Source organism: Lissotriton vulgaris, chromosome 2_1, assembly GCF_964263255.1.
Source record: "Lissotriton vulgaris chromosome 2_1, aLisVul1.2, whole genome shotgun sequence".
NCBI lineage: Eukaryota > Metazoa > Chordata > Amphibia > Caudata > Salamandridae > Lissotriton > Lissotriton vulgaris.
The window spans coordinates 1,402,616,316-1,402,639,177 of NC_141687.1; the positions used below are offsets into that span (position 1 = coordinate 1,402,616,316).

Sequence of the window (22,862 nt, forward strand, 5' to 3'; positions counted from 1 at the left end):
AAGGATATTAGAGCACTTTACAAAAGGATGGAAGGAAGGACATAAAGGTGATATCGACATCAAGTAAGAATACAAAACAGGAATAAACGCATAATTAGAAGACAAATGAGTCAAGGAGAGTAATACAATAAACAAGTATATAGCAGGTTACTAGGGGGCACACTATGTGGTAAAGAAGAGCAGCGTCAAAATGGTGGTGCAGTGGTTGTGGGATAGAGGACTTCAAGCAAGTGAGCCTAGTCCAATTAAGGTAAGAATTTATTCACAAGGAATCTTTTAGCTTCCAGTTTGAAAGCAGTCGTTGAGGAGATTCTGCGTACTTCCTGTGGAAGAGAGTTCCATATCTTTGGGGCAGCGCTGGAAAAAGGCTTGTTAACAAGTTTTCTTTTTGCTAAGGTTGAGTGGTTTCAAAAGGAAAGTGTTAGTGCTTCTTGAGGCCCTACCACCACAGGATAATTTAAGCTTTTGCGCTAGGTACCTGGAAGTTTTGAAATGCAGGGCTTTGTGCATCAGAACGGCAATCTTTAACTGAATTTGAGATTCACAGGGCAACCATTTAAGAGATTTTAGGGGAAATGTGCTCAATTAGTTTGGTACCTGTAACCAGTCCAGCTGCCGCGTTCAGTAATGCCCTTAGTGGAGCCAGGGTATATTTGGGAAGGCCACAGAGCGTAGCACTGCCGCAGTCTAGCCTCAGCAAGACAAGCACTTGGACCACCTGCTTGAAATCAGATTGTTGAAGGAATGTTTAGATATTTCTAAGTGTCCTCATCAAGTGATTAGCTCTCTTACACACATTGCTGATGTGATTTTTCATATTCAGGTGCTTGTCCACGGTGATTCTGAGAGATTTGGCTGAGTCTATGATGAGACGGGTGCAGTTGAAAGCAGTGAGGTGATTCAGCCAAAGGTCTGGCTTGGGGATGTGGTTCGGGGCGAGATGAGGAGGAATTCAGTTTTGGAGGTATTAAGCAGGAGATGGTTCTCAGTTAACCAATTTTGAGTAAACGTTAGGGTAGTGCTGAGTGAAATGATGTTTTCCGGAGATGAGATTTTCAAATAAAATTGCGTATCATCCAGATACATATGGAAGAGAATGTTTGTGGAATTTAGTGAATTAGCTAATGGTTCCAGGAAAATGCTGAAGAGGATAGGAGATAGGGCTGATCCTTGGGGGACACCCATGACTACTGGAGCGGGCTGAGAGAGGGAGTGGCTTGCCTTGACTCTATGTGATCTGTGGTGGAGGAAGGATGAGAACCATTGTAGCACCCGACCTGAGAAACCCATCCTGTTCTTCAGAATGGATATTAGGTTGTCATGATTAACTGTGTCAAATGCAGAGGAAAGGTCAAGGAGCATTGGGAGGCAGGAATCATCTTGGTCAAGAATTTTTAAAATGTAAACCATAATGTCAGTGAGGGCGGATTCAGTTCTGTGCCCCTTCCGAAAGCTGGATTGATGCTGGTCTAGGAGTTGGAAGTTCCTAATGTGAGCGCAAAGTTGGGATTGTACGCATTTTTCTAGGAGTTTGGCTAGGGTAGGGATGTTGGACATAGGGCGGAAGTTATTGATGTCAGCTTTATCTGCGTTAGTTCTTTTTAGACTAGGTGGCACCTGAGTTGCTTTTAGGCAGTCAGGGATTGTGCCTTGTAAGAGAGAAGTGTTTACAATCCTTGTCCAGGTGGGGATGAGTACATTCTTAATTTCTTTAAAGATGGCCAGGGGAAATGGGTCACTGAAGTGGTTAGATGGGTTGATATTCTGTAGAATCTTGTTGATGTCTTTTTCACTGAATGGGGTAAAGTTGTCCCATGACGCATTGTTCTTAGTGTTCAGGCTGATAGCTTTGCACTTTTCTTAGGGGTCCAGGGGTGGTGCGGACCCAGAGGATGGCAGGAGAGCCTTCTTAGAGGCTAGCTCAAAGGTGATGAGTCTTGATTTCTCAGAGAAGAAAGCAACAAGTTCATTGCATAACTTTATTTTTGAGACTCACCCGAGTCTGAGTCCCAAAATTACTACCAACACTTCCTGGTTGAAGTGTTGCCAGCCAATGAGATCTCAGTACATGATCATTCATTTTTGCAAAGGTTTTGTAACCCAAGATTTACCAATTTGGATTTTCTTTAATATCTCCAAAATTACTGAACAGATTTAATACCAAATAACAAAAAAGGGTACTTTATGGACCAAGGGCTACCTTCTTTTCCAAATATGGTGCAAATCCGTCCAGTGGTTCAGGCTGTAGTAGTGTCTAAAATCTCTATAAGAATTAACATGGGAAGCACTCTTTTTTTGAACCCCGCCTTTTTCTCGGCCCCCACTTGACGGATCTCCCTGAAACTTTCCATGCACTACTAGAATCATTGGTGCACTTTTTGGGAAAAGTTTGTGATTTGTCAGAAGGCACCAAAGAAATAGGCAAGTCAAGAAACCCTTTTCCTATGAAAACTAGATCCTAACGATAACTGTATTTAGTTGGAAATATCTATCTATCTACATTTATATATATATATATATATATATATATATATATATATATATATATATATATATATATATATATATATATATATATATATATATATATATATATATATATATATATGTATATGTATATATATATATATATATATACATATATATATATCCCAAAAACTCCACTGCCAGCCGGCCTCTTGCAAATTCCTTTCCCAAAAGAACATGGATATATAAATATATATTACCCAGTGGCGGTCACGTTTCCTTTGGCGGGGTGATTTTGTTTTGTTAATAACTTTGGCCCCATTTTAAGAATCTTAACAAAATGTTTACAAAAGGTTTATTCACATCAGCTATTTCCTAGAAGTATTCATAGTTATCCTGTAAGTAGAGCAGAGAAAAAGTGAGAGTCCTAAAACATAATTTTCCCATTAAATTTCCATATGAAATTTTGGGACACAGCACAGAAAAAATGGCTCAACAGAATTATACCAAGTGTGCCTGAGAGTTAGAACTTTACTCTGAAAGCTTGCTTTCCATGATTTGGTGTATATTTGTTCAACCATTTTTGAAGAATTGGTGTTTAAAGAAGCTCTTGGGGTGGTCCTGAAAGGGTTAAAAAAAATAGGTAGATGTGAATGATTGGTCCTGTAGAAGTCCCGAGGACATCCCGTGGTAGCGTATATTTAAAAATTAAGGGTTTCTGTTTTGCAGAGAGATGTTTTTCTCATGTGGCCTTTTTGCTCCTGCAACACTAGTACCGTCCCAGGGGTCCGAAAGAACTGATTGGCTGGCTGCAGGTGGAAGAAAAGTATTGCATCCGCCATTAGAGGACACCCTAGTACTCACAAGGGAACACTCAGAGTGATCCCTCCAGGGCCAATAAATAATAAAGAAAACATTTGTACCAAGATACTCCTGTGGGACCTAGTGCAGCCCCCCCAGTGAAGTACCGCAGTACTCCATTGACAGTCTTTCTAAGGGACTGTGCAAGCTTCACTGCTGGAATCGTTCTGTGCTACTCTGGAGATGGCGATTGGTCAATTAAACAGCAAAAATGTGAGGTCGGGATCTGTGGGTGTTTGGCCACCTGCTGTGGAGAGATATCGATATTCATGGAGACCGGGCACAGGACATGTGGTTAACCACGCATGACCAAAGGCTGTGCTCAGCGTGGGAGTTGGGAGAATATGATCAAAAACTCTCAGAAATTCATTAGAAAAAAAACAAAGATTAAAATGACGTTATATTTAGGTATGGTAATAAGATCTCACTCTACATTAAAAAGTACTCGAAATTTGCAGAAAAAACAAAAGGGATTTTATAGTCAGGTATGTTAGGTATGTTATTAAAATCTTAACTTACATTAAAAAGACCTCAGTTTTTCAAGGAAAAAACTACGGTTAAAGTGGCATTATATTTGGTTATGGCAAAAAAACTAGAAATTCACTGAAAAAACGTTAAAGTTAGTTGTTGAAATAAGATAAAAACGAATGTTTAAAAGCCAAAAAACAACTGAAATTAACCAGTTATAGTTTACTGAGCTAACTACAATGTGTTCCTTGCTATGCACCGCTTATGAGCTCATATATTACATCCATCATGACATGTTAAATGCCATCATTGAGTGGACATCACTGATGATATCACTGATGACATCATGCAATCATTGTAACACCTCCCTGTAGGGTTTGTGGCCTGAAGTAATTAACCACACTACAGCTGTTGACAGTGCTTTAAATGGGAATATAGAAGTGGAGATGCTCACTATTTGTAATACCTGTTTGATTCTGAGATTTTTTGGAACTCTCCCATTGAATGTATTGCAGTAGTGCTGAGAAGTGCATGTACTCTCCCTTTCAAGTGAAAGAATTGCAGGTACTCAGTAGCGGACAGTACGGGCCTATTTAAAGCACTGGCTGTGGACAATTTTCTGTTCACTTTATTTAGATTACCCACTTAAAGACTTCACATGACCCACGACTGTCAGTCAAGTGGTTGAGAGATATACATTTGCCACTAAAAATATGCCTACTGTGAGGCCCTATGGACAATCCTCTGTAGTTTAGGAATATACACTACATGCATTCCTGAGATGGCCACAATGGCATGCAACCTTCAAGACATGCTTACAATGCCACTGTTACGTAAACAAACTCTAAGTGGGACAACTCCACATTCTGCTTTATTTAACAATCTCCAGTGCCTCAAAAGCTTCAGTACATTTCCGGAAATAAACATCAACACCATATGAACATACATCTACATAAAATGTGTCCATAGCACTTATTACAACTATTTAATATGTTGACATGCCCAGATATCCGCTGGTGGGTGATCTATTGTCAACAGAAGGTTTGGCCATTCTCCTTGATTTTTTTTTTTTAAACAGGCTTTGACTTTAAGCCGCAATTGTCTTACAATCATAACTCTACTAACAACAAACATCAGGGGTGCTCATCATTTAGCTTGTTTAACTTGAAGCACTATCTCCACCTCAAACTTTAGGGATTTGTGAGCGGTGCATAATATATCCTTCAAAGTGCACTAATGCGATTGCCTCCAAGGCTTTTGTCATTTCTATGCTATGCATCCACACATGTACACTCAGGAGATTGGTTGCAACCGAAAATGCTTCTTAGCCTTCACATTTCTGCTCCAACCAGTCTTCAAGGGCAAAAAAAGAACCACACACAAAACACTGTATTATGAGAAATGGAGAACAGTTTGCACACATTATGTAATGAATTTTGGAAATTATGAGGGGCTTATGCTTGCGTAAAGAAAATAATGCAGCTCTCTTTCACCTGCAGTTTTCTCTTATTGGCCTGTGCTGAGCCATTTTTGTGAGGGTAAAACAGCGTATTTGGTACTTTTTGCCCGATTATAGGTGCCGTCTTGGTGAGGATAAATTATCATCATACAACAGTGAAGATATTTCTCAAATGCCCCTCTACAAACCTATTTGCTAAAAAAATAAAAAAGCTGCAATATATACAAACTGTAGGCAATAAATTCTGTTTTATATATATTAAACTTTCATTAAGCATGTATAATCTGACCTCCTTCAAGATTCCCACTCCTTGAAAAAACACTGTCTTTGCTTCCTCGCCTTGATCTTGTGGTTGGCTTGTGTAGTTGATTGCAAAAATTACATAGATTTGTCCTGTTTTGCTATTAGCAGATCAGAAAAAGCTGGATTTCTGCCAACAGTCTCATTACCAGTGTTGGAGTTCTACTGAATTTGGACACAAAATTATTTTGCACCTGAATCCAGCTTACAACTGTCTACAAATTTCTCCAGATCCTGTGTATTTTGCCATGCAAAGTCTTCTACGTTTTTGTCTGGAGGACTATACACACCCAAAACAGAGTAGAAGGTGTAATACTGCATGGCATTAATTGTTTCAAAGGCCAGTCCCCCAATGGTCTCTAGTCCTACAGGAAAAAATGATGTTGGGTTCTAAAATTGACCAGTGAAATTTAGTGGAACGCCATATTTCTATTGACGTAAATTCCTCAATTGTTTAATATGCAGGACGACCATTTATATGAAGACTGGTAGGTGGTGTGCTGTTTTGCCTACTAAGGACACTAAACACATTTCTTCCTCCCTGCTCATTTCACCTCATTGATGCCACCCACCATGATCGGTGCACTTAAAGTTTGCAATGCTGCCCTATTTATATTGCCCAGGCTAATGTTAAGTGGAAAAACTATTTTTCCATCTACAGTTCTGTAACTCTAGATGTACATAGAGCATTTATTTTATATCCCTGTTATTTGGCCTAGTTCAGTAATGGAAGCAAGTGGAATAATGTGCACATAAATGATATGACTTTTGTACATCAAACAGAATTGTACACATCATTCTCTCTTCGGCACTCTGCATGTTTGTTTACTAACCGGCTCACTTTTGTCTAATGTTGCACTCCCAAATCTCTTTTGCACACCCACTCCCTCTTTTTTTGCACACTCTCTAACTTTTATAGCCACATTTTCATTTGCACACACCGCTCTCTGTTCTTCTCTACTCTGTACACCAAAGTGTCTTGTGCATGTTTCACCCTCTTTTGTGTATCTTTCAGTTTTGCCCACCTTAGTCTCTTGTACAACCCACATTCTACACTGCATTTTTAGTTTTCTTTTCATGCCAAATATTCATTTGGATATCCATGTCTCCCTTAAATACCATGTCTTTCCTGCACATCTAACTACTATTTTGTACCCCACATTCTCTGTTGCACACCACCTTCCTAGTACATGCCTTATTGGCTTTTCAAAGCCTAAAGTTCAATGTTACAACCGCAATATCCTTTTCTCTCCCAATTGTTTAACGCATTACATTCCATTTTCATATTCCATTTTCTTTTTGCAACTGCCCTTTCTTTTGCACTCCTTAGTTTCTTTTGGACACCCTCCACTGTGGTGTACGTCTAAACTTCTTTTAAACACTACATGCTATTTTTCAAAATTCACATTTTTGAATACCTGTTAGTCATGACAGCCTAAGGTGGTCTTCCCCCAACATTTTTCCTGACTCCCTCCACTTTACCGTAACCTTTATTGCTGGCTTTAGGACTCTGTGCACTTTACCACTGCTAATCAATACTAAAGTGCTTGTGCTCTCTCCCCTAAACCTGGTAACATTGGCTCATACCTAACTGGCATATTCATTTGCTTCTAAGTCCCTAGTAAAGTGCACTACATGTGTCCAGGGCCTGTAAATTAAATGCTACTAGTAGGCCTGCATCACTGATTGTGCCACCCATACATGTAGTCCCTGAACCATACATCAGGCTTCCCCTCGACGCGTTGACGCAGGTATCCAGAACCCCCGGTGAAGCCTCTCGCTCAACCTCTCATCGTAACTTGGAGTGAAGCGTGTCCATTATCATGATGCATCCCAACGCCCGTTTCCCTCTTAGGTAAAGAGATGGCAAACAGAGAACACTATATATTAATTAATATCCACAACTCTGCTATAGCGGCTGACATATATCAGGCAGTTACCGCCCAAGACTCATTCTACACACAAGCTTGACGTTTAGTACTACTTCACCCTGGGTGAATCATCGCGTCCTATATCCAGTTATTTACTAAGGCAACAAGAATAACGAATAAGTGTTGCACAACTATGGCCAATTTTCCAATACCTCCAATGGAACTATCATCCTAAAAATAACAAACAATCCAAGTTGGAATAGTAAGCGAGGTACAGATAATCACCCTGCCTTCCAGACTGACCAGCAAGATAATTTCCTTAAAATAAGAGTAATCCTTCTGTCTTTTGTTATGTTTCTGTCTTAAAGCAAATAACGGACTCCTGAAGAAGGCAAATGCCGAAATGCGCGTAGAGTTTCCACCCACCGCTTCGCTTACTCCACTAGCCCGACCTATCATCATAGTCATTTGTATTCTGTTTATGTGTTTTTTTGTATGTTAAATTCCCTAATTCACATTTCCTCCGTCACGTGTTTTGAATATGTGTCAATAATTTTTTGTATACACAAAATGTATGTTAGTGATGTTTTAAATACTTATATGTATCTTTTAGAAATAAGATTCTTATAAAAAAAATGAAGAAAATATTTAAATAAACCACAATACTATTTTGAATATAATTATTGGGTTTTGTTCTATCAATTTGTTCTATATGTCACATGAACTAGCTAATTAGCTTCTTTGTCTCCTTGGGTTTTTTGGCTTAATTACTAAGCGCACTACCATATGTTCTTCTAAAATATTGTCTATTTTACTCCCTACCGGTAGTGCATGCATTAGCAGTAGGGGTCCCCCTTTTTTCTAAACTACCATACATCAGGCCTGCCACTTTAGTGCCTGTGTGTATGCAGGTTACTGCCACTTTGATTAGGCATTTAGAACTTCTTGCCAAGCCTTAAGCTTCCCTTTTATTATATATACGTCACCCTAAGGAAGGCCCTTGGTAGCCTAAATGGCAGGGCGCTATGCAAGTAAAAGGCAGGACACGTACTTCTGTGTTTTACATGTCCTGGTTGTGACAAACAACTAAATTTGTTTTTCACTTCTGTGAGGCCTACTTATCTCGTAAGCTTGAATTGGAAATTCCTTAAAATACCTTTAAGTGGTAATTGCTGATCAGAAATGAGTAGCTTCTTCATGTTTCCTATCTTTGGAATGGTAATGATAAATCCTCTTTACTGACAAGGTCGGATTTACCATTAAAATTTATGAAATGCTACTTTTAGAAATGGAACATTTCTCCACCTCTGCTCTGTGTGCCTTACAGCCTGTCTTCAATACTCGTCTAGGCTAGGTGACAGATCCCTTCATACATTCCTTCTAAACAGCCACAGACACAGGGAAGGTCTGGGTGTGATTTAGCACCCATCTGCATTCATCTGCATTCCAATAGGTCTTCCTGGGCAGATGGGAGGCCACTACCCTTACCTTTGAAAGGGTATTGGTCAAACCCCATACAAAGGACTGATACCAACCCCACTAGTAGTCTGAATGGGAGGGCCGGGATTGAAAGGAAAATTGGCTCACTTCAAAAACACTCTTTGAAGTTTCACTCACATCTAAGGACCATTTGGGTATAAGTACTGGGTCTTTGATCCCATCAAATCAGATACTTCTGGACCGACCCTGAATCTCTTTCAGGAGAACTGGAGTGCTGTGCAAAGGACTCAACTGGACTGTATTTCTGGAAGGACTACGTTTCTGTTGTTGCCCTGCATTGTGCGGCCTGCAGCATGCTGCTCTCTGACTCTGCTGGAAGGAGAGCTGGACTCTGCCTTCTCTCCAAGTGATCACGAAGGGCTTGTTAGCTTGCCTCCTATTTCTGAAGTCTTAGGGACAGAAAAGACTTCCTACAGTTCAATAGGTGCTGGTGGACTCTGCCTTCTGCAAGTCCACCCCCTGCTTGTGGTGCATACTCTAAGTTCTGGGCCTTCAAAGTGGGTTCTGGAGTTGAGTTCTGCCAAATTCGAAGCCAAGCAGTGTGGAACTTCATAAAGCCTCACCGCACAGATAACAGGTCTCAGAACCGATACTGGGCGATGTAAAGTCTTGCTGCACAGCCTCTCAGAACCGACACAAGACCGCACAAAGCCTCACCTTGCAGACTTCACCCCAGGATCTGAGGTACTATGTTCAGTGGGTTCAAATGAGTTCGTATAGCTGGCCCACTCTCCATCACGGTTAGCCTGAACTTTGGATTTGCACCTGTCCATCGCAACCTGAAGTAACCTTTTTACGCTACCTACTTCTAAGTGCTTTATTGCATTTATTTCTTCAACATTCAATAACTCGACTGCTACTCAATGGATTTTGATCACATTCTCTATTTTTCTAAACTGTTGTGGAGTATTTTTGTTGTGTTTTACTGTGTCGTTGTATGAGTTACTGCACAAATACATTACACATTGCCTTCTAAGTTAAACCTGCCTGCTCTGTGCCAAGCTACCAGGAGGTGAGCACAGGATAATTTAGGATTGTGTTGTAACTTACCCTGACTAGGATTGTGGTCCCCACTTGGACAGAGTGCATATCTCTGCCAACTAAAGACCAGATTTCTAACAATACTGTATGCCACATTGTGCACTCCATTCTGTTTCATTCACTCTCTTCCTGTCACACTATCTTTGCCACTCAGAATAATGACTTATGGCGTTATTTATAGTTTGAAGAACAGTTTACTCCATTATGCACATGCTGCTATATTACAAGTGCATTACAGCAAAAATCTGATGTAATACGGCGGATGGGATATCCGCCACATTATGGCCCAGTGTGATAACTGGCACACTTTAGCTAAGGTCCTCAATCTTTGGCAAGGTATGGAGACTCAGGGGTCCTTTTCACATTTTTACATTCTGTGGTGTGCATAATTTACTATTACACGACTGGTTCAAAGAAGCAACACAGTCACTGACTGCCAGAATCGAGCCCTGCTGCAATCACTTCATGGTCAAACCCAGGTCAAAGCAATGATTGCTTCTCTGCCACATTTAGTAAACTCCCCATAGTCAACCAGTCAGTCTGCCACCTTCCGCACAGAGCGGGGATCTCAGTCTGCCACAACAGCCCTCTGCACCCTGACCACTGATAGAACGATATAAAGGAAGAAAGTAGTCCATGGCGAATTTCACAGAGTTCCGCTATGCGGAGTGACCCAAAAACTCCACTGTGCTACGTGGAGTTCCACAAGAGTTGGACAGTGTTAGGTTGTGCCGTTTGAGCTGATTTTTAGCATCAGGTGTTTGTCCTGCACTAGAAAATCGGCATGAACTGCACCATGTGCATCGCAAGAGGATTTTGCTACTTTCTGTCGCTCGAGAAGAAGTTCTACTCGAACGGCAGCTTCCTCAACGTTTCTCAACTTGAGCATTAGCAGCCATCTGTGACCATCCATGATGAGAAAACTCCCTAGGAGGTAGTTTAGAGTAAGATTTTTCCTTGCTTGCGTTAGCCAACTTAACAGTGCGTGCCCAAGGAGTGGTAAAAACTCTGCAAACTCCGCAAGCAGAGCGGGATTTCATAACCAGGCCTAGAAGAAAGACGAAAACTTGTGTCAGAAGTGACGAAGCTTTGGTGAAGTATAAAGTATTATGTTTTTTTTCTTTAGAGAACACTATTGATGCTGAAGAGTTATGTGGAATACAACCACCTGGCCAATGTCTATTAAAGCTTAAAAACCCTTCCATTCAGAGAAGCTATGAGTCACTTCAAAAATTACATCATTCATGACATCATAAATGACATCACGCCCACATGTTTTAGGTTTCTAGTATAAAGCATAGATCTTTTGGTGCTGAGTGGGATGCAGTGAAATTTACTATGACACATTTGGTTGGGACGCCATAGAATTCAGGGGCATATTACCAAGCAATAGCGATAATTATCGCTATTCGCGATAATTATCGCTATTGCTTGGTTAGAGACAAAAATTTACAGCTCAGCTGCGGCGATTTTTACCGCAAATAAACCTTGGTATTACCAAGGTTTATCGCAAATGCGATAAAAATCGCCGCAATGCATGAATATCGCTGAAAAGTCAGCGATATTCATGCATTACCGAGCTAATGCTCTTAGCCATGTTATCCACCTCCCATTGGATAACATGGCTAAGAACTGCTCAGGGCAGGTGTTAGCTTTTGGAGATATTTGCGCTTAGCGCGAATATCTCCAAAAGTTCGTAATAGGAGATAGCGATGTTAGCGACGGTTTTTAGTTGCTAACATCTTGGCACGCCCACTTTGAATGTCATTAGTGATAAATATCACTGACATGGAAAGTGGGGCCCAAGATGGTCGCTATCTCCTACTAGCTGTCGCTAACTGGTGTTAGCAACAGCTAGGTAATAGGGAGATAATTTTATCTCCGCTTTCTTGGCTTTTAAAGCCAAAAAAGCGGAGATAAACCCCCTTGATAATATGCCCCTCAGTGTGTTACATTAATCCTTGTGGAGGGCCGCAGTGTGCTTTGCTGTTGACTGGGTGAGTCCTTGTTCAAAGACATGAATATCACACAAAGGATCTACAATGTTCTGTTTTCCTTCAAAATCTGATATCAGTGTTCCTTGCAGTGACCTAACTTCAGAACCAGGTGCATGATGGTTATCTGCCTGCAGGTAGAAGGCAAGCTCTACCCCTCCTGTGACCTCTATATGGGATCATTCTGCTTCACTTGGTTCCAAGAATGATTATGCAGTGTACCCACACACCTCATTGCTTACTGAAGCTATGAGTGACTTTCTACACATTTGTTTTTTGCTTTTTTTTTAAATTATTCAATTTGAGTGCAGCACCAAGCACTCCTTTGACTCCATAAAGCCTGCATTGTATTTGATCATATCATTTATAGAGTGCATTAAACCATCTATTTTTCAGATGAAAAAATCAAAAACTGCTGCTCTCTATTCCCCTTACTTTTTAGTTTTAGAACTTCGAATCAACATTTTGTTAAAGTTACATATTGTATGTGAGGACTGGCAAGGAGCTAGACAACCCTTAGGGGACCTAGTGGTGTGGGTAACAGTGAGCCTCTCCTGTGCCGTCTTCCTTTCTGCAGTCCGACAGGCAGCAGGAAGCACCTGGCACACAGGATCCCCTGAGCCAATCACAATGCTGCAATGCAGCGTTATGATCGATCTGAGCATCATGGATCAGTGCTCAGACTGGACCTGGGAGCCAGTGCAAGTTCCTCACCAGACTGTGTAATGAAGCCTGGTAGGAACATGCAGTGTGCATGAACTGTTTGGTCAGCCCAAGAGGGCCGGCCAAACAGTTTATGCACACTTTGGAAGTGCAAACCACTCCTCCCCTGCTCTGGCCAGCTGCCCACAAAATTACAATAATGATACGTTATTGTCATTTTATTTTTATTTTTGTGCAGTGGGGCAATGCTTCTCCGCCTTAGAAGAGGAGCTCCCACTGGCAGCAAGGAGCCTGTGCTAGGCTGGAGTCAGGGTCATAAAGATTGCCCCTACAGGCCCTGCGGTGCTGGGGAGCCCTCGCCCTTCAGGAGACCATCAACCCTCGAGGTAGGCTCCCATTCAGCCCACGGCCAATAAGGATCTTAGAGCTATGGGAGACTCCGCGTCTCCTCTTCGCATTCTGCAAGGGTGGGCCCTATATTTATGGTTTCGCCATTGGCTGGGGTTACAGGCAAGAGGTAGAACAATGATGTCTGAAAAGTAAGGGTTGGGAGGGAAAGAGAGGTGGCTATTTAATTTACAGCAGTGCCAAGATCTGAATTCAAGCTCCAGGTTGGGGAGCTCTTGTAGATTATATCAATGAATACTGGCGTGGAAGACCGCATGGGCCTGTGATGTCATTTGTCAATACTACACAACACTGCTCACCTACAGCTCTCCAAAACTATGCACTAAGGCAGATTTTCAGTATGTGACAATTCTACTAGTATGGGCTCATTGAAGATTTTACAAATGGTGAACACTATGCTAATTAAACTGTTTGGACTTCGTTTTGAGAGCCCCAGTAGCCCATTTTGGAAGGCAAATGGGAGTATGTTCCTTAATTGGGAATACATTCAATGCAGAACGTTTGAACTGAACCATCATTTTTCCTGCCCTAATTTCACAGAGTAAATTCTCGCTAAATGTGTGGTTTGTAAATCAACAATACTCCGAGTTTTGTAGCCTAAAACTATGGAAACCATGCAATATTATTTATCATGCTGGCCTATGGAACTCAGAATCAGGAAGTTATACCACACCAAGAAAAAAACTAAAGCACTTGTTAGGTAGTATTACAACATGGTGTGTCTCCAACAACTGGAATAAAGTTTTTTTAGGTTCTCTTGAATCAGTAGATGCGAGTGACCACTGACAACTGAATTTACTGGAAATGAGACAGTCCTAACTTGTGTTAGGGCTCTATTTCTGACGGTGTTTGCCACTAAATATAGAGAGTGTGCCAAAGTTGAAAAGCCAGAAGCTAAAATGTGTGTCCAGGAATTTAAACGTAGAAACTACTCCTAGGCAAATTCAACAGATTGGGAGCTGTTAAAGATTTGACACTTTTAGGGGCAGCTCTTTCAGAAAGTTTTTGCTTTAAGAAAGATCAGTGTGTCTTTAAACAACTTTTGATGTGCCTCAGTGTGCACTATGCAAGTGTTTCTGTCCTCACCTAACATACTGTAATGTCATCTAGCCGGTCCTATCCTAACCAAATGTAAAGGAACCTAATCCATCTCAATGTACCAGAACGTCATCTAACTAATCTTAACCGAACCTATTTTGGCCTAACCTCAACCAAACTTACCTATTAAAATCTAATCTAAACAAATGTATGTTAACCTATTATAATCTATCCTAATCTAACATTGCCAAGCCTAACTTTACTTAATCTAGTGTATCCTAACCTTAATCGATTTTACCTATCTAAAGTTCATCTAGCCTAAGCAAGCCTACTTCAATCTAAACTAATCTATCCTATTGAATCCTAAAATGACCTAACCTGACATTACTTCATCTCACCTGTCCTAGCCTAACCTAGTCTAACCCAACAGAGCTTTCCAAATGAACTTCAATAATGCGATATAATTCCCAACAACATATAGTGATAGATCACCTTCCTTAATAGTGCAGATGGATTATAAACAATGGAATAGAATGCTGCTCAATCTCATTCCGAGCAGTTAATATTTCTAACCTTTCAGTAACCGCGTTTTAGTTATCCATGTGGGTCTTGTAAGTCTCCCTGAGTGGGAAAGGTGTTTCGATACTGGTAATGAAATTATCGGGCATATTACCAACCTACAGCGATATTTATCGCAGAGTAGGGTTAGCGGTAATATTTTTATCGCCGCCCTTCACCTGTTTTTATCGCTGAGATAACTTGCTATTAGCAAGGTTTATCTCAAAAGCGATAAAAATCAGGCGAAATGCGTGAATATCGCTGTCAATACAGCGATATTCACGCATTAGTGTGACAATGCTCTTAGCCATGTTATCCACCTCCCATTGGATAACATGGCTAAGAACTGGTCATGGCAGGTGTTAGCTTTTGGAGATATTCCCGCTTAGCGCGAATATTTCCAACGCTACTCCTGTGTTGATCATAGGCGATAGCGATGCTAGCGACTGTTTTCAGTCGCTAACATTTTGGCATGTCATTAGCGATAAATATCGCAGACATGCAAAGCGGGCCCCAAAATGCTCGCTATCGCCTACAAGCTGTCGCTAACTGGTGTTAGCAACAGCTTGGTAATTGGGCGAGAAAATTATCGCTGCTTTAGGGGGAAAAAGTCCAGCTAAAGCGGCGATAAGGGCCCTTGGTAATATACCCCCATGTGTCCTAACGTACACCTTAATAAAATCTAACAAGGCTGTAACTTTCTCTGGTGCTTGTATTTTTGTTAAGAGGGTGTGGGGTAGAAGTTCAGTCTAGGATCCCTTGAAAACCTGTTTTGTATATGCTAGGGCTCATCTACTGATGATAAAGATAAGCTTTAAAAACAGATAAAATAATTGAATCCAACCCTGAGGAATTCACCTTGGTTAAGAAGGATATAGGCATTCCTAGTCATAACGTTTTAGCAGTTTGCTTTTGAACAGCTTTGAGAGGTTCATGTTTGCTGCTGGGAAAAAACAGGTTAAAGCTGCCATTGCCTTTCAAATATGATATTGTTCAGCACTTTACTTCAAATAATTATAGCTAAAAAGTTGGAATTTACCACTAAAAGCGTGCATACACATAGCTTATACTTGTAGAGTGATTATGTGACAAATTCCAATAATAAAGATTATCTGGGGATTAGGGTGAGCATGCAATGCAAAAATTAGCATGATTTATATATTTTTTTTAATGCTCATTAAAGTGGATGCATGTGTTTCATTTTTTTATTTATCATATTATTGACAGGGGAATCAATTAACAGACGCGATTATAAATGGCCTAATTACAAAGTAAATTAATATTTCACATAAGAATGTAACTGTTATTCACACACTACAGTGCTTGCTTTCAATTCTTTAAATCTTTTTGGCTTCTTTTTTGTTGCATTTGTCTAGAAAAATCAAAAATTTACCAAGGAGTGAGAGTGAAGATTACAGTGAAAGAGTTATTGCAACAGAGGAGGGCGCTCCAAGCAGAAACCAATGCTGTATACACTGTAAGATTTTTGTTTCTTCATTTTTGTCACCAAGAAGTCTTGAGGGTATTTTATAGGGGGGCACAGTTCTGCCAGCAATTTTCTAGGAAGTGGACAATTCTGCGGCTTTGCAAAGCCACTAATTTGTCAAATTCACACTTCTTTGCCTGAGGGAGAAATTATCTGCAATATAAGTTTTACAAGAGATGTTTTTCTTTAGAAATGTTTTGTGCATGATTGTATACTAAAATGTATTTTATCAATTTTTCACCAGCAAACCTACTTTTTGCAGTATTTTCTTGCCCTTTACGTTTTTAAGCTTTGCCAATTTTGTGATGAAGTTTTCTTTTTGACATTATGCAATATTTGGGAAGTATGCAAATTGTTGATGGCAAAAGTGAGTGAGTGTGAGTATTTATAGACCATGACCTTCCCCCGAAAGCATATTGGAGGTAGAGATAGAAGCATGATTTATAATGTCAGCAGGCCAAACAACCCCAGGAAAATAGAAGCAACTTAAAGTTCATTTGCAGCCCATGAAAGCGAACGCTCTCATGGACTGCAAATTCCCCAAGGGCTGATGGGCAGATAGTTCTCAAGCCATGAGATTATGATAAAAAAGGCAAGACATAGATGTCAAACAGGGGGGTTCAAAGAACAAAGGGGCATATTACCAACAAGTAGCGATATTTATCGCTAAATAGGCTTAGCGAGGATTTTTTTATCGCTGAGCATCGCCGGAATTTATCGCTGATATAACGTGCTATTAGCAAAGTTTATCTTCAAAGCGATACATTTTTCGGCGATAGCGGCAAAATGCGTGAATATCGCTGAGAATACAGCGATATTCACGCATTCGCGATGAAATGCTCTTAGCCATGTTATCCACATGGCTAAGAACTGGTCTGAGCAGGCGTTAGTTTTTGGAAAAATTCGCCCTTAGCGCGAATATTTCCAACGCTACGCCTGTGTTGGTAATAGGCGATAGCGATGTTAGTGACTGCTGTCTGTAGCTAACAGGTTGTGAACGCCCACTTTGCATGTCATTAGCGATAAATATCGATGACATGCAAAGCGGGCCCCAAACCGCTCACTATTGCCTACAAGCTGTCGCTAACTGCTGTTAATCGACAGCTTGTAGTAGGGCGATAGAATTATCGCCGCTTAGTGGCCGAAAACGGCCGCTAAAGCGGCGATAATTCACTATTGCCACCCTTGATAATATGCCCCAAAGAAAGTTAACCAGAAGAAAGAGAGCATGAAGCAGAAACATGCTGGAATCCTCCCAGGTTGTGTTTTGGTCAACACCTATAAATGTCTCAGTTGGCTAAGTATAGTACATCAAAGCGAATATACAGTGCTACTGGCAGCCAAAGGCGCTTGCACGGGGGTTCAAAAACATGTTTGACTTTCCACAGATTGAAAACAATCAGACCACCACTTTTGAACAAATTGTAGCTTTTTGATGTCGCTGGAGAGCAGCCCAAATGTCAAGTGTTGATCAGATTACTGTAGTCAATTCTTGTTAAGACAACTGACACCACAACTGAAGAAAGCCTCCCCTCCCCTGATGGAAGCAAGATGAGGTCATTACATTTGCTCATGAGCCAAAAAGCAATCCCTTATCAATTTAGAAACCGAGATTTTCAACTTTAGAATCTGGCTGGGATGGAAACAACATCTGACTTGGCCAAAGAGTATAGCTTTAAGTATACCTAGTAACCAACGAAAACCTACTTATGAGGGTGAAGTCGTTTTAGATTTTTTTTTTCCAAATTCAAAATACACATCTGATGGAAAAATTTAACTATTGTATTAATCATCATTCCGTGAAACGGGGGAACAATTTGAGTGAATTTTGGATATGAGAATCGCAAACCTAAGGTTTAATTTAAAAAAACTGCTTTGGTGTTTTTCACACAAAAAACGCACTTTAGCAGGAATAGGTGCACTTTTCTAACACAGAGGTGTGTTTTCTCATTAACCATTTCATTAGAAAGAACCACTTATTTTTGTATTTGGTTTTTTACCTCCATTTCAGTGATGTGGAGTTCACATTTAATCCAACAGTGTACTCACAAACTGTTAATAACCACCTAAAGGGGTGGGTAGGCCTTCACAAGTTAAGACTTTCCAGCTAAAGTGAAAAAAATACTTATCTTTCTTCCTGTTGGAAGTTGTGCAAACAGAGTCTGAGTGCCGCCTGCTGAAAGGTCTGCCTGTGATAAGGGAAAGAACTATTTGTCCAAGACCTCTTTTGTGGGGTGTTTGCTCTGTACAGTAGAAACATGAGTGCATATTTCCTTTTTGTGGACTTTGGCTTGAAAAGACGCGCCGAAAAGGAGCGGGCGTGAGCACCTGCGCCCGCAGGCAGAGATTACAGAGGCCATGAGATAGGGGATGGGATGGGCAAGTTAGTGAATCTAAGTTCTGAAAAATTCAATTCGATAATGCTTTATTGGTATTATTCACGGGTTAAGTAGTGAAAAACCTTATAAAAGATTTTTTTTGCACTAAGAGCTTCGAGTGTTCATGATTTTTTTTCTGTAATGTGTGTTTTTTTTTCACCAATGTTGGACATCTGAAAGGATGAAATGAGGATAATTTCCACAGCATGGATCATCCTGTCACTCCAAGATAGAACATTGAAGCAGAAAAACTAGCTCACACGTTAACTAAAAAATGCTCAACACTCAGGGACCCCCCCCCCCCCAAAAAAAAAAGAATTAACTACAGAATATCAACATTTGGTTGGTTGAAGATGGAAGCTTGATTCAAGAAACAGAAAAACAAGCATTTACCCGTTGGGAATTCCTACTCTGAAAAACAGATGGTTGTTTTTAGCTCAAATACATTTGAACTCATTGCATCACCCTCTTGAGGATGAAAAGCTGAGCAACTCCATTGAGTGCACCAACCTGTGATCCTAGGGTGGACCAATAGTTCCTGTCAGTGGCTGCATTACGCATCTTAACCTTGAGTCTGCTCTTGGTTTTTATATACCTTTACGGCATGAGCAGGTAGACATCGGGTTTAAAACTTCTCAAACACACATGTTCAGGGCCACGTGGGTGGCGGAATCAATGAGGCAGCATGGGTTGCCTCCAAAATCCATACAATGAGGTAGAAAGGGCCCGGCCTCTATCAATCGGGGCGATTAGGAACAGTTTTTAATGGCAGTAACCTAATTTCAGAAAAATAAAAGCACACGACAGCAATTGTCATACTACGTGTCCTGTCGCGAAAAAGGCTTCTATTTCGGGCAATGTAAACTAAAAACATTGACAGGGAAAGATTCGAAGCATTTAAAAGGCTGTCTGAAACAGATCCTTGGACGCATGTGTTGTTCACATAGCATAAAGTTTACAGGGCAATGGAGGAGGTTAAAATAAATGGCTCGGTCAAGCTGCACGGAATTAATCAAAAAAATATGTCTTAAAGCGAGCCATTAGCTGGGAAAATATTTGCATACGAAGCAATGCTTGCGGGTACAGTAAATCTCGTTGTCGGTTTCCCGGTTGGTTAGTGGGAAGGAAGGGCGGCCGTCATGTGGAGGGCCGCCTATGACGGAACAGAAAGCTGGATTGTGAATCTTCCCAGAAAAGCCCTGGGGGCTCGCAGCCCTGCAGGCAGGGTGGACTCGACGCGCAGCCGCGCCCCACGCCATGCTGCAGGGGTTCGCTTGATGTGCCGGGCCACACCCACTGGGAGCGAGGAGACACGCCTGTTCACGGACCCGCAGGCAGCTGGCGCACTCCAGCCCCCTCGATTTACTTGTCCAAGAAGTTCCCCAAGCCCTCGGAATATCTCAATGTGCACATGTATGACACATGGTGCCGAAGAGCTCCTGAACACATGTATGTATTCAGAACTTAGGAACACGCACGCAAAGCATAACACCTGCCTGTAAGCTATGAGTCATTAAACTTTCTCTCCCATGAACGTTGTGCCTTTGAATATATGAACACACATGCATGACACATGACCGACAAAGTGTGTGTGCTGAAGAGCTCCTGAACACATGTATGTATTCAGAACTTAGGAACACGCACGCAAAACATAACACCAGCCTCTAAGCTATGAGTCATTAAACTCTCCCATGAACGTTGTGCCTTTGAATATATGAACACACATGCATGACACATGACCGACAAAGTGTGTGTGCTGAAGAGCTCCTGAACACATGTATGCATTCAGAACGTAGGGGCACACACGCAAAGCTTAACACATGTAAGCTATGCGTCCTTAAACTCTCCCATGAACATTGTGGCTTTGACTATCTGAACACACATGCATTACACATGAATAGTAAAACGTATGCCCTGAGGATCTTCTGGACACATGTGTGCCTTCAGAACGGCAGAATATTTAAGTGGAACATATCTCCTACAAGTTATGTGTCCTTAGGGTCTACCATAAACACAGCCGCTGTCGGTAGTAGGTGTTCCTGCAGGGTGGTGACGTGGGGAGGGGGAGAGGCAGGGTGGGGGGTGGTAATCTATGGATTACGGAGCTTTACAGGTAAGTAAACATATAAATAAATAAAACGGATTTCGTTGCGTGCACTGCATCCCCAAACCGACCGCGGATGCATAAACATAGTGCGTCTGGATGTCTGAACACACATGCATGCCATGCCACATGACGAGCAAAGCGGGTGTCCTTGGGATATCCTGGAATCATGTAAACCCTCAGAACACACACATGCAGAGCGTATCTCCTGTAAATTGTGTCCTTAGTGTGTACCATAAACATTGCGAGTTTGAATATCTTGGCACACATGCTTGCCACAAGACCAGAAAATTCTGTGTCCTGAGCATCTCCTGAGAACATGTACACCTTCAGAAGGCAGAACACACATGAAGAACATATGTGCATCTGCAGTCAACTGTAAACATTGTGCTCTTGAATGTCTGAACAAACATGCTTGACACATGACTCGAGAGGCATGTGTCCTGAGGATCTACCCAAAAACATACTTTCAGGATGACTTAATACACATGCATCTCACATGACCTGTAAAGGATGTGTCCATAGGATCTGTTCAAGCCACTAGTATCTAAAGATGGCTGCACATGTATGTATGGCAGATTCATCATCAAACCGTGTGACCAGAAGACCTCCTGAAAATATATATAACATGAAAATGGCCGCATGCACATACAAATACAGAATCTGTAAACTATGGGTCCGTAGACTCTTCCAGACAAGAATATCTTCAAAACGATTGAGCACTCATGTATGACACATCAACTGTGTCTGTGGGTCCCCCTCACGATGGCCGAGTACTCATGCATGACACATGACCCTTAGAGTATGTGCCCCAAAGAGTTCCTGAAAAAACATCCACTTTCATGCATCACGTGTGGTATGCAAACTATTTATTCGTGGGTCGCCTTAAAGCAAAATCACCTTCAGTTTGGCTGAGCACACATGCTTGACACATGATGACATGTAAATGATGCGATCACCGGATCTCACAGAAACACAGATGTCCAGAGTCGCTGAACACGCGAGTGTGATACTTCCCCCGAATAGCATGTGTCTCTAGAATCGCTAGAAAACCCTGGAAGCTTCCAGAATGGTTGACCACACTTACATGACACATGACCGGTAAAATACAGATGCCCTGAAATCATTCAAAGCTGTGTAATATCACAATGCACTTGCGCATGAACCATGGGCTTTAAACGTGTGAAGGGATCTGATAAAAACACCAGGGCCTTCAGAATGACTGAGCATATGGGTTGCACCTGACTTGTAAATCAAGAGGCTGAGCCTTCAATACCCCTTTATCCCTGACTTGCAAAGCAAGTGTCCTGAAACCTTAACGTTTCATGTTTTCAGGACGACAGGTCGCTCAGGCGTTTCCCATGACTTTCAACCTGTGCGTCTCAGGCCTTCGCGCCACACCGTGTGCTTCGCGAACGCAGAACGGCACGCAGCAGCCTTCTCTTGTAAACCAGGGTCTCGTGCCACAACACAACGCCCCCAGAATGGTTAAACACGCGCACCCTGCCCTTGGTCCTAATGCATGGGTACAGGGGAGCCATCCGACATATAGCGCCTTTAGAAACTCTGAAAACAGCGCAAAGCGCCTGTGCCATGGTCTCAGCGAGTCCATGCTCACCCCTAAGTAGTGCTTGAAATGGAAACATAAAAGTGCTTCTGAGAAGTGCCGGTACTCCCTAATTGAAAGTATTACGTTTTTCGTGAGAACTGCAGGTACTCTCCCTCAGGAAAAAAAAAAGTGCCGTTACTCAGTACCGGCCAATTTAAAGCACTGCCCCTAAGCCCTAATGCTCTCACCATTTTTCCGAAGACGCACGCAGAGTACCTCTGTGGTAATACCCAAGCCCTTCCACTGTGGTGCTATATCAAACCTGTGGTCTCAACAGAACCCTACATGCCCTCAATACATGGCCGAAGACGCGTGCAACGACCCTGTGTGGCAAGACATGAGCCCTTCCTTTGTTTCAGTGCAAAGCAAACCTCTGTGGTCTGAACAAGCCCCTTAACGCACCCGAGTATATGCCCAAAGGAAGACGCACGCAAAGTCCCTGCCTTTTAATGCGAGGGACGGCATGTTATCAGAATAGCTGAACACTCCCGCGCTGCTCCCGCCTTGCAATGCACGTGTCCGGTGTCATGCATGCCCCAAGCAACCCTGGGCAGCAAATGGCTGAAAATCCAGGCACTTGAAGCGGGAAGGGGAGAGTGCTCACATATAATACCGTATTTGCTGCCCATATAGCTGGCTTGGCACTGTCCCTTTAAGA

General features: G+C 41.7%; 1 protein-coding gene and 1 long non-coding RNA gene across 2 annotated transcripts in view; one reads left to right on the top strand and one right to left on the bottom strand.

Annotated features, from left to right (window-relative positions):
• Nucleotides 1-22,862, bottom strand: part of LOC147732658 (uncharacterized) — a 322,497-nt gene that overhangs the window by 278,441 nt on the left and 21,194 nt on the right. The window lies entirely within an intron of this gene.
• Nucleotides 1-22,862, top strand: part of POU2AF3 (POU class 2 homeobox associating factor 3) — a 65,436-nt gene that overhangs the window by 16,979 nt on the left and 25,595 nt on the right. The window contains exon 2 of the mRNA XM_086957168.1: nucleotides 16,004-16,104. Coding sequence (XP_086813294.1) covers nucleotides 16,004-16,104 — 101 coding nt within the window. The remainder of the gene's footprint in view (nucleotides 1-16,003; nucleotides 16,105-22,862) is intronic.